Source organism: Odocoileus virginianus, chromosome 16 (genome assembly GCF_023699985.2).
Source record: "Odocoileus virginianus isolate 20LAN1187 ecotype Illinois chromosome 16, Ovbor_1.2, whole genome shotgun sequence".
NCBI lineage: Eukaryota > Metazoa > Chordata > Mammalia > Artiodactyla > Cervidae > Odocoileus > Odocoileus virginianus.
The window spans coordinates 57,208,507-57,224,054 of NC_069689.1; the positions used below are offsets into that span (position 1 = coordinate 57,208,507).

Below are 15,548 nucleotides of genomic sequence, written 5' to 3' on the forward strand. Positions count from 1 at the left end.
AAAAACTTGATACAAGACATTACAAGAGGAAGAGCGCAAATCTGCCGGCAGTGATGTTTCACAAAGAGATAAAGCCTCAAGTATACCTGAAGGGTAATAATTAAGCGTGTAAACCTTCTAGGCAGACAAAGAAGTACAAAGGCAAGGAGGCATTAGAAGGCAAGTATTAAAATAAGAAAAAGACCATCAGCAGAACTGGGGTACTCAGTAGATGGAGAGGAAGAGGAAGAGATATCAAATCATAAAGGTCTTGTATATCGGCTAAAATGTTTAAATGCATCCCATACGCAAAAAGAAGTCAATAAGAGATTCAGGGGAGTCCTGTGATAATGTCTAGGTATCAGAGAGAGAACTTTGTTAACAGCGTGAAGAATGAAGAGAGCGGAGTCTAAAGGCAGTGTGATCTGTTTAAAGCAATGTCAAAAAAAAATTAAGATAATTGAGTAGAACCTTCAAGATTGGTCCAAACAGGAGAAACAAATGGAGCATAATGGAACCAAACTATAGCCTGGAGCCAAGCCCACCTGAGTCACGCCCAACTGACCCACAAAACAAGAATATTCAGAGGAAAAATACACGATTGTTTTTCTAAGCCCCTGATTTTTGGGGTGCTTTATAGCATTATTATGACAAAAGCTGCCTGAGACAGGACATATGAAGAGTGCCTGCCTGAAAGACTGTTCTGAAATTTGGGTTCACACACAGTGCTCAGGAACAACAGTAAGCAGAACATGGCAAGCACTCATTCAGTGTTTATTTTTATTGTTGACAGTCCATTGTGTACTAAATAGACGCTCATTTGTGGTTGTCCAGTTTGAAACTGGGTTTGGGTTGAGTAGAAGTTTCACAGTACCACTAGGGTAGTATGTAGTACCATAGGTTAATGGGAGAAAGGAAGACAACAGCTAAAGACAGAACCTGTGTAACAGCTGTCACCTGCTCCTTTTACTCCTTCCACAGTCTAATCTCCAAACAACTGCCAGAAGGAGTTTTTAAACCAGGTCATAGCAACCCGATTCCATGGGCAGACAAGCCTGGCAGGCTATGCAGTCCTGGTGGGGCCACAAAGAATGGGACGCTACTGGGTGACTAATACTTTCACTTTTCCTATCAACCCCCTGTTCAAAACCCTTCAAAGGATTCCCACCATATACGGGGAATCCAAGTCCTTCCATGGGCTCTACAGCTCTGCACAATCCTGGCCAGCCTATCTTGTTGACCTCATCTTCCGCCTCTTTCCCCCTTATTCTATCTATTCAGATCACACTGGTTTACTCTTGCGGTTTGTCTAACAGGAGAAATTTTGGGCCTTAAACATGTTTTTCCTTGCTATGAATAGTCCTTCTCCCACAGGTTGATCATCTTTCCTAAAAACACTTATTTGTACTTGACATTTTGTCTTTGTTTCTCCCTACTAGATGATTAACTCTGTGAGGGCAGGGACTTCCTCTTGTTCACTGCTGTATCCAATATCTACAACAGTGCAAGGAAGGCAGTGTTTCTCAAATGAACAACTAAGAACATCACTTAAAGGTCTGGCAGGTCAAAATGAGCAGTTTCTTAAAGTGCTTCAAACTCAAGTTCAAAAGCCTCTAAGTAATGTTTAATTCAAGTTGTAAACATAAAAGTATGCTCAAGCTAACATGCTTTTCAAGCTCAGCAAGTACCATGAGGCATCTTTTTGTCACACAATAATAGGTAAGTACAGCATCTTTGCTTTACAACCAGCCAATAACCTAAGTTTAAAAATCAGTCCAGAGAACACTTTCAGAATAAAACAATGACTAGAGCCTGAAGAAGTATAAATACCATGACCACACTGAAACCAGAAAAATTTCAAGAACTCAGATGAATTCACTTATTTTCTATTCGTGGGAAACAACGGACTGATTAACAGTTGCAGTGAAAATATGAAACCAGCATTTTCTCTCTACATTCTTATCCTAGTAATCTCTGTATTTTTTAAGAGAAAAAGCTACCCAACAATATTTAGATCAGTGGCTCTCAAACATAGCCAATATCAGATTCAGGGAGAGTATTAAATATGCTCTCAAGGTCCCACTGGCAAACACTACAATATTGTAAGGAGGGAGGAAGAGAATTATGAATTTAACAGGTGACTACAATGAAGGTGAACCAACAATTCATTAAAAAAATACTTCCAATTTAGAAAATCTAAAGAAGTAGAACCAATGCTCCCAGTCGACTTCAAACCAAATCCTAAAATGATCTAGATATTAGCTTTTGAGTTGGTTTTTTTTTTCCCTTTTATAAATGTAATTGAACTAAATTACAAAACATATGAGAAACAAATGAAAAACAAGTCAACACCATCTTGCCACTCCAACACAACTTTGGTTAGCATTTCAGTATATTTCCTCTCTACCTTTCTCTAAGTGTATCTTTGCTGTTTCTTTTCTCAGTTTTTAATTACTGTGAGCACTGTTTCAAATGCTAATTATACACATTTTTTTTCCCACAATAATGTTATTATCTAGTCTTCATGACTATCATACTTAGTAGCTGCACTCCCGCTAAGTCACTTCAGTCAACTCTGCAACCCTATGGACCACAGCCCGCCAAACTCCTCTGTCCATGGGGTTCTCCAGGCAAGAATACTGGGGTGGGTTTCAGTGCCCTCCTTAGCAGCTGCACCACATGCCATCAGATGGACCTATCACTGTTAAAACCATTCCCTCTGCTTCACTACTTCCTCACTACTATAAATAGTCCTGCTTAAATATTGTTGTGTGGAACATTTTCAGTACTTGAATACTTCTTACCTGTGGGGAAAACAATCTACAATGCCAAACTGTTTTCCTACCACCTTTGCCAGAAAGGGCTTGCCAGATGTTATCTTCACAAAAAAAACCAAAAAACAAAAACTGGAGGGTTTGTAAGGAGAGGAAAAGTACTGTATTTTTAATTTGCACTTCTTTAATTGCTAATGAGGTTAAACACTGGCGCCAATTGTATTTTTTCTTCCCTAAGTTATCTATCCTGTCCTTTATTTTGTAATGGGATTTTGGTATCACTTTTCTACCTGTGTTAACTTTGTATTCCATTTCCTACTGATCTTCCTGAGTGAGCTGTGAGCCTTTGTGGAGAACTTATCTGTTCCCTGACCTACCTGTTATGCCTCAGTACCATCCAAGACCGTTGTTTTAACAATACATTTTATTCCGGCAGCTAAAACCATCTCATAATGAAACACACATGGTCTCTGGTATGGGCTGGCTCTGTTACCACCGTCAAGTTACTTGACTTCTCTGGGCCTCAGTCTCAGTAAAACTGTATAAAACAATACTTACACCTTTCTAAATGGACTTTTGTGAATAACAGCTAATAATGCCAGACTATTAGCTCCCTCCATTAGATAATATTAATCAGAAGTCAACCTTCTATCCTCACATAATCAAAAAGCCAATTCTAACACAGATAGGGGGATTGGTTTTTTTTAGCAAACATAATCTTGTCTGCAGGAATGCAAGCTAGCTAGAACAAAACTTACTTCTTTAGATGTTCACTTTCCTGGATCATGACAACTAATATTAATGAAAAAGGAGTAAGAATTAAAAAATAAAATGAAATTAAAAGGTCATCGGTCTTCCAAGACTCCGCAACTACCCTCTCGCCCAACAAAACCCTAACACGTCGCAAATACGCCATCAGGTCGACCTGACCCAAACTCTTTTCTCATCACGTCCCTAATTCCCTACCCTGGGCGAAACCCCGCTACTGGAAACGGGAAAACGCAGGCTGTTGGGCCCCAGACACTAGTATTTACCCTGACGACAGGCGGCCAGCCGTCCGGGCTGACCAATGTGTTTCGACCTCCCCGCGCATCACCGACGCGGGAGAAAACTGAGGCCGGGGGGTAAGCAGAGCCTCGCCCAAAGTCACGGCCCGGCAGCCGCCCTCACCTCAGCAGCGCCAGGAAGGCGGCGGGCTCCACGTCGGGCAGCTCGATCTCGGCCGACGTGGTGGCCATGCCGCCGTTGAACATGGCGTCGAAGACGGCGCTGCCGGCCGCCAGTACGAAACGGTGGGCCGGGATGCGCTGCGGGCCCCCGGCAGCGCCGCCGCCGCCGCCGCAGCGGCCCTTGCCCAGCACGAAGCGCACATCGCTCAGGAGCTCCGAGTTGAAGAGGAAGGCGAAACGCTCCTTCAGCGACGCCTTGGTCGCCTGCCAGTTGTACAGCGGCTCCCGCTTCAGGGGGAGCAGGGGCCCTAGAGAGGAAGTCGACGGCGGCGGCGGCCCCGCGGCGCCCAGCTCCGCTTCAGCCCCCGGGACCTGCTCGCCCGTAACTGCTGGTCCAAGCGAGGCCATCCTCCAGCGGCGCGGCTCCGCGGGCTAGAGAAAGCGATGCCGCCGCCCAACCGCCATCGCCGAGGCCGGCGCCGCCTCCCTACCTTCCGGGAAAGGCGCTTCCGGAGGCCGCGCGCCTCCGCCGCCCCTCCCCGAGCTGTCAGGCGCGCGTCCCCGCCGCGAGGCTGGGAGGCGGAGGCGCGTCCCCTCCGCGGGGCCGCCCCCCTAGCTCCGGCTGGGGCGGTACCCTTTGCGAGGTGCCCAGCGCTCCCGGAGGTGGGAGTTCTACCGGGGCTGAAACGCTGGGCCCTTCCTTCCCTTAGGCCCCTCCTCACCAACTGGAGCGCCTCCCACTTGTATCCAGGACGAGTTCCTAGGCTCTCCTGGGAGTTTCACGTCTGGAAGAGGAGGGGGCGGAGGGCATGGCCAAGAAAGGTTGTAAGAAGGGAGAAGGTGATTTCACGTGGCCCCCTCCTCTAGGAATCATCTTAGTCACCCCTCCAGAGGGGCAGCGTTCCTATGGTAATACTGGGAGCAAGCGTGGAGCCCTTCTACGTCTAACAGCCTCGCCCTTTCCTCCTCCCTCTTCTGCCTCTATTTTTGGTATCTATATAGATCAGGGATTCTTTTTTCTTTCCTTTTCTTCTTTTTAAAATGTGTTTGAATTACCAAATTTGACCGTATTCTAAATCAAAAAACAAACAAAACCCCTCAAAGGTACCAAAGTAAATTAGGGAACCCTTAGTGGTTCGTGGTAAAGAATCTGTCTGCAATGCAGGAGACCCAGGTTCAATCCCTGGGTCGGGAAGATCCCTTGCAGAAGGGAATGCAAGTATTCTTGCCTGGGAAATGCCATGGACAGAGGAGTCTGTCAGGGCTACAGCCCACGGGGTCGCCAAGCATCAGACAGAACTGGGCAACTAACACTTGTATCTGGTAAGGGACAATAAAATCATAATAGCAAAATAAAGACACTGCATTATCAAAGCTTGTGGAATGTGATAAAAATTGAGTGCAAAGAATAGCCAAAAGCACTTCTTGGCCAAACTGAAAATAAAAATAAGTGAATTCGAGGATTCTGGGAAGATAGCAGAGTTCAGATCACCAGGAGTCTGTCTTCCCACGTAAACAATTTCACTAGCAGAATCTGTTTGCTGTACTTATTTTAGAACGATGGACTCTGTTGAAGGCTGGTAACTTCTAGCGGAAGACTTGGACAGCAAATTGCTGTTGATTTCGATCAACTTCAGCTCTTTGCACAGCAGCAGCTACGCATCCTCCACCACCGGCCACATGGTAGTACACAGCTCTGTCAGCTACAAATGGCACTTGCCATCTGCCTCCGCAAGGATCAAATAATGAGCCACTGCAGCTACTGATGTTCAACACCCCATGAAAGGAGTTCAGGGTGGAGATCAGGAATGAAGCCCTCTGTGCTCTGGGAGAAACTGGCCAAACAGGTCTTCAGATAGATATTTTCAGGAGATGATTTTATGAGCCCAATCCTTGCCTCTCCTTGTATCTAGAAAAGCACTAAAATCCTTCATGGTGATGTCTGCTCCTCGTGAATAACAGTAACCTTCTGCAAAATATATGTCCTTGATTGCATGTATTCCTCCCTTCACCAAAATCACATCTATATTGACTGCCCCTCCACCACCCCCCACCCCCTACCATGCCTCTTTGGAGCAGTTTCTCAAAGCTCTCTGAGATGCTGTCTCCCGGGCTGTAGCCCTCATTTTGCCCCAAATAAAACAACTTACAACTCTCACAATGTGAGTTTTTTTCAGTCCACAGCTTGTAGGAGCCAGGGAGGGCAAAAAGGCACTTATCCTCCAAATATTGGGGATCTGTACTCAAGAGGATTTCTGTTTCTGAACACAAAGGCACAAAGAGGGGGAGCTATTGTTGTTGGGGGTACCTCTCTCCACTGCTGCAGGATGCTTTAGCTGAAGTGACTTCCAGGGGTTTTAAAGGAACAGCACCCTTCCCCACCCCTCCTTCATTTTCACTTTTTCCCTTTTGTGGAACCAAGTATTATAAAGACTAGTGTATTAAAAAGCAACAGTACACATGGGAAAAGTTAGAAAGTGACCATACATGCCCAGGGAACGGCAGAGAAAATGCCTGAGAAGACCTTAAGTTTACACCAAGAGACAGATTTTAAAACAATCAATGCAGGAGACATGGGTTTGATCTCTGCTCCGGGAAGATTCCACATGCCGCAGGGAAGTTAGGTTCAGGTGCCGCAACTGCTGAAGCCCAAGTATTTAGAGCCCAGGCTCCACAACAAGAGAAGCCATGGCAATGAGAAGCCTGTGCACCGCAACTAGAGAGTAGCCCCCACTTGTCTCAGCTAGAGAAAGACTGCTTGCAGCAACAAAGACCCAGTGCAGCCAAAAATAAAGTCAATCAATAAAATTAATAAAAAATTACTTTAAAAAATAGAAAACCCAGGGGGAAAGGAGAATCTGATTTCCAAAGTTATCATATTACTAGACTCAAATGTCCAGTATCCAACAACAACAAAATCACAAGTCATACAAAGAAATAAATGTTTATTTGACCCATGCAAACAAACAAACAAATAAATCAGTAGAAAGAAACCACTTCTACAAAAGACCTAATGGCAAATATACTAGACAGACTTTAAAACAACTATTTTAAAGATGGTCAAAGAACTTAAGAAAATGTGGATAAAATCAAGAAAATGATGTGTGAACAAAATGGAAGTCTCAATAAAGAGATAGGAAACCTGAAAAGAAACCAAAAAGAAATTCCAGAGCAGAAAAGTACAACTCAAATAAAAAATTCACTAAAAGAATTTAAAGGCACATTTGAGTAAGCAGAAAAAAAAAAAGAATCAGTAAATTTCAAGATAAGACAACAGAAATTATCAAGCAGAGACAAGAAAGCAAAAAACTTGAAGAAAATCAGACAAAAGAAAAGCAAAGAGCCTAAGAGAACTAGGGACTTGCCTGGCGGCTCAGATGGTAAAGAATCTTCTTGCAATGCAGGACACTTGGTTTGATCCCTGGGTTGGGAAGATCCCCTGGAGAAGGAAATGGCAACCCCACTCCAGTATTCTTGCCTAGAGAATCCCATGGACAGAGGAGCCTGGAGGGCTATAGTCCATGGGGTCGCAAAAAGTCAGACACCACTGAGCGACTAACACTTTCACTTTAAGAGAATTACGGCCCCTCATTAAACAGTGTTGTGGGAATCCTAGAGGGAGAAAAGAGAGCAAAAGGGGCAGAGAGAACACTTGAAGAAATAATGGCTGAAAACTTATGAAGCAAAAACTGACAGAATTGAAGGGAGAAATAGATGGTTCTACAGTAATAGTTGGAGGCATCAATATCCCACTCACAGTAATGGACAGAGCAACCAGAGAGAAGATGAGTAAGGAATAGAGGACTTAACATAATAAACTGACTAGATCTGACAGACATATACAGAACACTTCATTCAACAATAGCAGCATGCACATTCTTCCCAGGTGCACGTGGACTATGTCTTCTCTGACCACAGAGAGATGAAGTTACAAGTTAATAGCAAAGGGGAAACTGGGAAATTCATAAAATTGTGGAAATTAAGCAACATACTTTTAAAATATTTATTTTTATTTTTTAAATTTACTTGGCTGCACAGGGTCTTAGTTGCAGCATTCGGGATCTAGTTCCCTGACCAGGAATCAAACCCAGGCCCTTTGCATTGGGAGTTCAGAGTCTTTGCCACTGGACCACCACGGAAGTCCCAGACATTCTTACTAAGTTATTTATAACTTAGAGAATTCTTGCTAAGACTGAGTTAGGCAGGCCAAAGACAGGCCTGGGACCACAGCTGAGGCACAGTTGAAAAGTAGGCTCAGAGGAACCTGACTGAAGTTTGGTCAAGGAGACTTTGTCAGCAGTAAATAATAAATATTGCAGATAAGACTTGAGGGACTAGGGTCCTAAAGAGAAGGAAAGCACATGAGATTTACTCCTGCTTTTCCCCTGAGGGTATTTTCTAATTTATTGCTTGTTTCTTAAGCAGAAACATCTTTCCCAGTGACTCAGATGGTAAAGGATCTGCCTGCAATGTTGGAGACCCAGGTTCAATCCCTGGATCCAGAAGATCTCCTGGAGAAGGAAATGGCAACCCACTCCAGTATTCTTGCCTGGAGAATTCCATGGACAGAGGAGCCTGGAGGGCTATAGTTCATGGTGTTGCAAAGAATTAGACACAACTGAGCAATTAACACTTTCACTTTCTTAAGCAGAAAGAATTCAAGAGACAGACTATGAAACTGCCAATGTTGGAGCAGAGTCCTAGAAAAGAGGGAACTTTGAAGATTTTCCCTTCCTAAAAGGGAACCCCAAAAATCATCATATAAATTCTTCATGCTATTGGATAATTTCTGAGTTGTGCATGTACAAGGAGAAACAATAGCAGCTGAGAGAATAGAGATAAGTAGAGACTTCACATGTGCTACAGTGTTAGGGAGACAGAAGTTTTAGTTCAAGCTCCACTAAAATGAAAGAGTCTTAGTAATTAGATTGAGATCTCATAAGGACATGCCTTAGAAGAAAGGGTTACACGCTAGTCATATGAAAAAAATTAGCTAGCATAAAACCAGTCTTTTGACAGGGTCACGGTGACGTGTAGGAGCTGCTGCAAGGAAATTCAATCCTATCTGAAGAAAGATATACCATCCAGAGACTCAACATTTTTTGTTCTACAATGTTGTCAGGAAAAAAATGAAAATTATGAGCCATGTTAAAAGAGAGAGAAAGAGAGAAGGAGAAAGAAGAGAAAATAGAAATCAGTTACGGATGATTAAGTTCTATGGACAACAGACTCAGTTCTATGGATAAATCCAATCAGTTCTATTGGATTTATTAGACAAGGACTGTGAAATAGCTATGATTAATATGATGAAGAAAACAGAAGATGGAGAATTTCACCAGAAAGTTAGAATCCATGAAAAAAGAGTCAAAGATTCTTGACTGGAAAAGCACTATAACAAATTGTGTTTAACAGCAAACTAGACACAGCAAAACAGATGACTAGTATAACTAGAAGGCAAGTCAGTAGAAGATGTGCAAATTGAAACAGAGAGAAAAAAGGAGAGAAAATACAGAAAAGAGTATGTGTCTATTAATCATCTGAGACAAAATGAAAAAATGGACTACTACAAGGAGAATGAGAATGAGGCAGAAGAGTATTTAGAGAAATTCTGGCTGGAAATTTCCCAGAGGTACTGTCCCGAGGAAACCAGGTGGAGATGCATAATGTTTTTAGACCTAGCCTCAAAAGTCATGCAAGTGCAGGGCCATATCCATTATATTCAACTGATTACAAATAAGTCGCTAAGACCAGTCCAAATTCAAGGAGGGGGCACACATACCCTTCCTTTATGGAGTAGTATCAAAGAATTCATGGCCATATTTTAAAACCACCACCCTACTGACGGACCTATTTGTAGGGCAGGAATAGTGATGCAAACGTAGAGAACGGACATGTGAAAACAGCGGGGGAAGGAGAGGGTGGGACAAGCTGAGTAGTATTGACATATATCCCCAACTGTGTGTACTGGGGCTTCCCAGGTGGCTCAATGGTTAACGAGCTGTCTGCCAATGCAGGAGACGCAAGAGATTCGCGTTCGAGCCTCTGGAGTAGGAAGTGGCATTCCACTGCACTATTCTTGCCTGGAAAATTCCATGGACAGAGGAGCCTGCCGGGCTGCAGTCCACGCTGGGAAGCTGCCCTGTAGCACAGGGAGCTCAGCTTGGTGCTCTCTGATGACCGAGAGGGCTGGGATAGGGGAGCGGGGAAGGGGACTCAAGCAGGAGGGGATATATGTATACTTAGAGCTGATTCACACTGCTGTGCAGCCGAAACTATCACCACGTTGTAAAGCAATTACACTTCAATTAAAAAAAACAAAACCACCACCCTACTAAAACTAAACATACCTATATCCTAGGACTGAACCATTCCACTCCTAGGTATATATCCAACAGAAACCAGTACTTATGTCTACCAAAAGAAGTACATGAATGTGCATAGCTGCTTTATTCATAATAAATGAACAAATGATGATCAGTACTAGAATGGATAAATGGTGGTATATTTCTACCATGGATGAAAAAGAACAAACCCAAATACTGAAATAATATGAACTAATTTCATGTTGAGCAGAAGAAGCCAGACACAAAGAATATATCATGATTCTATTTATATCAAACTTCACCATAGCAAAACTAACGTGGTGTTAGTGGTCAGAATAGCACTTAGCTTTTGGAGAGTTGTTGAATGGAAGGGTGCATGAGGGAATCTTCTAAGGTAACAGAAATGTTTTGTATATAGTGGTAGTTACATGGGTGTTGTTCTGGCTCTTATTACTGTGTAACAAGTGTCTAAAACCTCCTGGCTTAAAACAACAATTATTGGGGTCTTCCCTGGTGACTCAGTGATAAAGAATCTGCCTGCCAATGCAGGAGACACGGGTTTGATCCCTTGTCTGGGAAGACCCCACCTGCCGTGGAGCAACTAAGCCCATGTGTCACAACTATGGAGCCTGTGCTCTAGAGCCTGGAAGCCACAACTACCGAGCCCATGTGCTGCAACTACTGAAGCCTGTGTGCCCTAAAGCCCATGCTCTGCAACAAGAGAAGCCACCGCAATTAGGAGCCTGTGTACCTCACCTAGAGAAAAGTCCGAGCAGCAATGAAGACCCAGCACAGCCCCCAAAATTTAAAAACAAATAACATTTTTAAAAAAATGAGTTATGAAGCTGAAATAATACAAAATCTAGCAGGCATTATCGCATATAGCACTAAGACAGTGTGACAGTGTACTGTCCAACTGTTGGCCTTGACCTCTCTACTTTAGTCTCCTTAACTGTCAGTTCATTAGTAGATCAATAAAAGTCATACCACAGAGTCAAAAGTAGACCTGGTTTTACAAGTCTGAACTGTATATAATGGTGTGTGTGTGTAGGGGGGGGGGCTACTTTTTGAGAAAAAGAATGCAAAATCAGAAAATTGGGATATATGGGTTCTTAATTGCACAAGTCTTTCAAACTTTACTCTATGTTTGAAATTATTAGAAAAATCAGTTAGAAAAGTATTTGTTTATAATGAGAAAAAATAATAAGAAATCACACTTTGGGGAGATGTCTAAAGTGTTGCAGTTTTATTTATTTTAAAAAATGTTTTCCAGTTCTTCCAAACCTGCTTTATGTTAATATTTTGAGAGCCACAAACAGGGAAGTAAAACATGAATTAACACAAGACTCCAGTGAGGTGAACTGAGAGAGCAGCACTGACATATGTGCATTACCTGTGTGTGCAATAGCCAGTGGGAAGGTGCTGTCCAGCGCAGGGAGCTCAGCTTGGTGCTGTCAGTGTTCTAGAGGGATGAGGGGACGGGAGGAGGCTCAGGAAGGAGGGCATATGTGTACACATATAGCCAATTCACCCCCCTGTACAGCAGAAACACATACAACATTGTAAAGCAACTTCAATTAAAAAATAAATTAAAAAAAATCATGACTCCAAGTTCTCCCACACCCTTCTTTTATGCCTTATTATGGAAGAAGTTACACATTTTAAAAAGCTGACAAATATCACAAACAGCACAATTCCAGGAAATAACATAATCTTTTTAATCAAGTAACTGACTGAAAGAAACTTATAATTTTTTCTTATAGTTTGTCTCCTGGTGTGAAAATAATTTTGAGACATCATTTTCTAGAGAGAAAACATAAAATTTATGCTTTTTCTCTAATAGGATCAGAAAATTTATTGTTGACTGTTTAGACAAGATTTTGCATTTTCAGAACTTGTTGCTAATAACATGCATATTTTAAGCATTATTGGGAAACCTTGGAACCTATCTCTAATGTTTCCCTTCTGTCTGAGGTGTAATAGACATTTACAGAGGTCTGTGCCCAACAAACGGGAATTCTGATAAACTCTATTTTGTGTGATTCGTGTCACAAAAGGCTATGATTAGCTATCATTGTAATCAATGAACTATCAAGAATATTCCCCCAACCAAAGAGAGGACTTCTTTTTTGACCAGATGTTGATAAAAATCAAACCCTCCTCCACTTGCAATTTTACATTTGATAGGTTGGAACAATTTCCCAAAGAAATCTGTTGTTATTTATTTTTAACCTTGTTTTTTTCCACTGCCCGCATACCACTGGGGCTGGGTCCCAGAGGATCCATTTATACTGTAATAAGAGTGCTGGCTTGTACCTTTGTGTCATGATGCCAGGTAAGTTGCCACAAAGGCAGTAGATGTATTCCTGGAAGCTGTTCCTACAGGGGGCATCCAGCAAAAGTGACTGATGACCACATAAGGCTATCCTACTAAACCTAACCAAATGTATCCCTGACTCAGCTTTTCCTTAAGGCCAGAGGCCATTCCAGTGCTTCCCAGTGACATAGGAAATTGTGATGGAAGATTTATCAGAACCTCTAGTCTTAAACAACCATCATTGAAATACTTTGTTTTGCAAATTTTACAAAAACATAACATAATGTGAATAACTCAGGCCCCTCCCAGACTCTTGGATGAAGTCTGTACAAGTGAGGGGCCCTGAAGCTTAAACTTATTAGTTTCATGATAAGTTTGCTGCTGCACAGAGTTGATGTAAGGCTTAACTGAATTAATATATGGAAGCACTTAGAATAGCCCCATTAAGTGCTCAATAAATATATTTATTATACATTACTATATGGAAATAGATAAATACAGCAGACTAGCCAATCTAGAAAGAGACTCAATTATATATATATATACATTTATTTATTGGAGGTAGATTATATTGCACTCTCCAAAATACATACCTGAAAGAATAAATCTATGTAGTAAAGAAGACAATGATAACAAAGAAGAAAAGAACAATAAGAAGACAAAAGAACCAAAATAAAGTGCAAGTGAAATGATCTGGTTTTGAGGTGGGGAATTTCTTTCTAAACATAACACTAAGATTAAATCCATAAAATAAAAATACTAGCAGATTTGACTACAAAAAATGTTAACTTCTGTCCATCTACAAATAAAGCATATTAATATTAAAAGTAAAGAGACAGGGACTTCTCTGTGGTCCAGGGGCTAAAACTCTGTGCTCCCACTGCCAGGGCCCTGGGCTTAATTCCTGGTCAGGGAACTAGATCCTACATGTTGCAACTAAAGATCCCACATGCCACAATGAAGACTGAAGTTCCCATGTGTTGCAACTAAGACCTGGCGCAGGCAAATGATAAGTAAATAAAAATAAATATTTCTAAAAAAGTAAAGAGACAAACTAGAAAAAAAATGTTTGTGTAACTTTTATTACAAAAGAACAACATCCTTAACATGCCAAGAGTTCTTATAAATTAGTAAGATAAATACCCACTTACACCCTTTTTAAATGGACACAGGGCATGAACAGGGAATGCACAGAAGTATAACCTTTCTGAAGAGTGACTCAGAAATGTGTGTTCCACAGTTAAAAATGTATGTATCTTTTGTCCCAGCAATTCAATCTATGGTAATTTATCCTGAGGAAAGAAGATCAAAGTATAGAATAAAATCGGAGAAGGAAATGCAATCCACTCCAGTATTCTTGCTTGGGAAATCCCATGGACAGAGGAGCCTGCTGGCTAAGGCCACAGGGTTGCAAAGAGTTGGACACGACTGAAGTGATTTAGCATGCATAGAATAAAACCACCACCACCATGAATATCAAAGCATGATAATAAGTTTAAAAAATGAAAACAGCCTAGACAGATGATTGGTTAGGTAAATTATGGTACAACCAATCATATGCCAGAACAATAAATACCTACTGAGGAATGTTTATTGGTATAAGAACGTGTTCTCAACTCATAAAGCTGAGTGAAAGAGGAGGCTACAGAACAAAATGTAGAGCATACCATTTTTTCCTATGGGCTCAAGAGGACACCGTTTTGTTTTAAATGTCTATATTATATGTATAAAAAAGAAAGTTTATAACAACTGTTGTTAATTTGCTATATTGCAGGATGATGGGATTGTGAGTGACTCCACTCACTTTATATTACTCATTTCATCTGAGGTTAAGAAAGAGGTAGGGGACTGGTGGTCCAATGGTTAAGACTTACCTTCCAATGCAGGGAGTGCAGGTTCGATCCCTGGTTGGGCAGCAAAGATCCCACATGCATCACAGCCATAATACCAAAACGTAAAAAAAAAGAAGATGAAGAAATATTGTAACAAATTCAATAAAGACTTTAAAAATGGTCCACATCAAAACAACCTTTTAAAAAATTATATAAAAAAAGAAAAAGGTAAAAATATTGTGAGATTTGACTACAATTGACTACAATACAATAATTGAATTGGCTAACTGGTAAGTTACAGCAAGGACACCTGCATGTCTGTCATAAGATGTGGTTTATTTCTTTGTCTTCCCCTGAAATGCTGTGAGGTATCACCTCTCATTTGACAAAATACAATTTAATTCCATTCAACACTCATTTCCTACTCCTAGTGCAAGGCACTGGAGATGACATTACAAAGATGACTAGAACATACTACTTTCCTCAAAGAAGCTAATAATTTAGAAGTGGGGGAAACCCGCTGGGACCTGCTTCAGCTAGAAATAAAATTTCTTCTTGGATTAAAAAAAAAAAAAGCAGCAAAGGCAATTTGCCATCCCCTAAATTCAGCTTACTTATGGAGCTCTTCTTTCTCTGCTTGTCATCGCTTTCTGGAATTCAGCCTAGGAAAGTAATATATGTCACCATGTGCTAGTTTATAATTAGAACAAATGTGAGGATTTATAAGAAAAAGACCTATTGGCAGAAAAAACATCTAGTAAAACTCTAGAAAAGGCAGTGAGGAGAATGAGGAAAACATCTATTTTGGAAATTAATGCTAAAGAAAGAAAAGACATTTGAAAAATATAAAACGCACTTACTATGTCCTTATGATTTTTTTCTCTTTTTTTTTAACTTCATGCAAGTTTGTACTCAGATTTTTTTAAAAAAACAATAAACCTATAATTCATTTACAGCAAAATTAAACTTTTACAGAAAGATAATATAACAATACAATTAAGTTGGGGCAATAGCATCATGAATTTATTCATAATTTCACTACATTAATAAATTTTATGTTTTCCATTATGATGTTTTCCTGTGTATTTTAACAAGGTTATATTTATATTTTGTAATGTATATGCAATTTTTATATCCTGCTTTTAAAATTTAAC

At 41.1% G+C, this 15,548-nt stretch overlaps 1 protein-coding gene across 1 annotated transcript in view; it reads right to left on the minus strand.

Moving 5' to 3' along the window:
• The window catches only part of BTBD1 (BTB domain containing 1), a 46,467-nt gene extending 41,853 nt beyond the window's left edge, over positions 1-4,614 (minus strand). The window contains exon 1 of the mRNA XM_020877532.2: positions 3,924-4,614. Within this exon, the coding sequence (XP_020733191.2) occupies positions 3,924-4,330 (407 nt within the window). The 5' untranslated portion in view covers positions 4,331-4,614. The remainder of the gene's footprint in view (positions 1-3,923) is intronic.
• Positions 4,615-15,548: the final 10,934 nt, after the last annotated feature.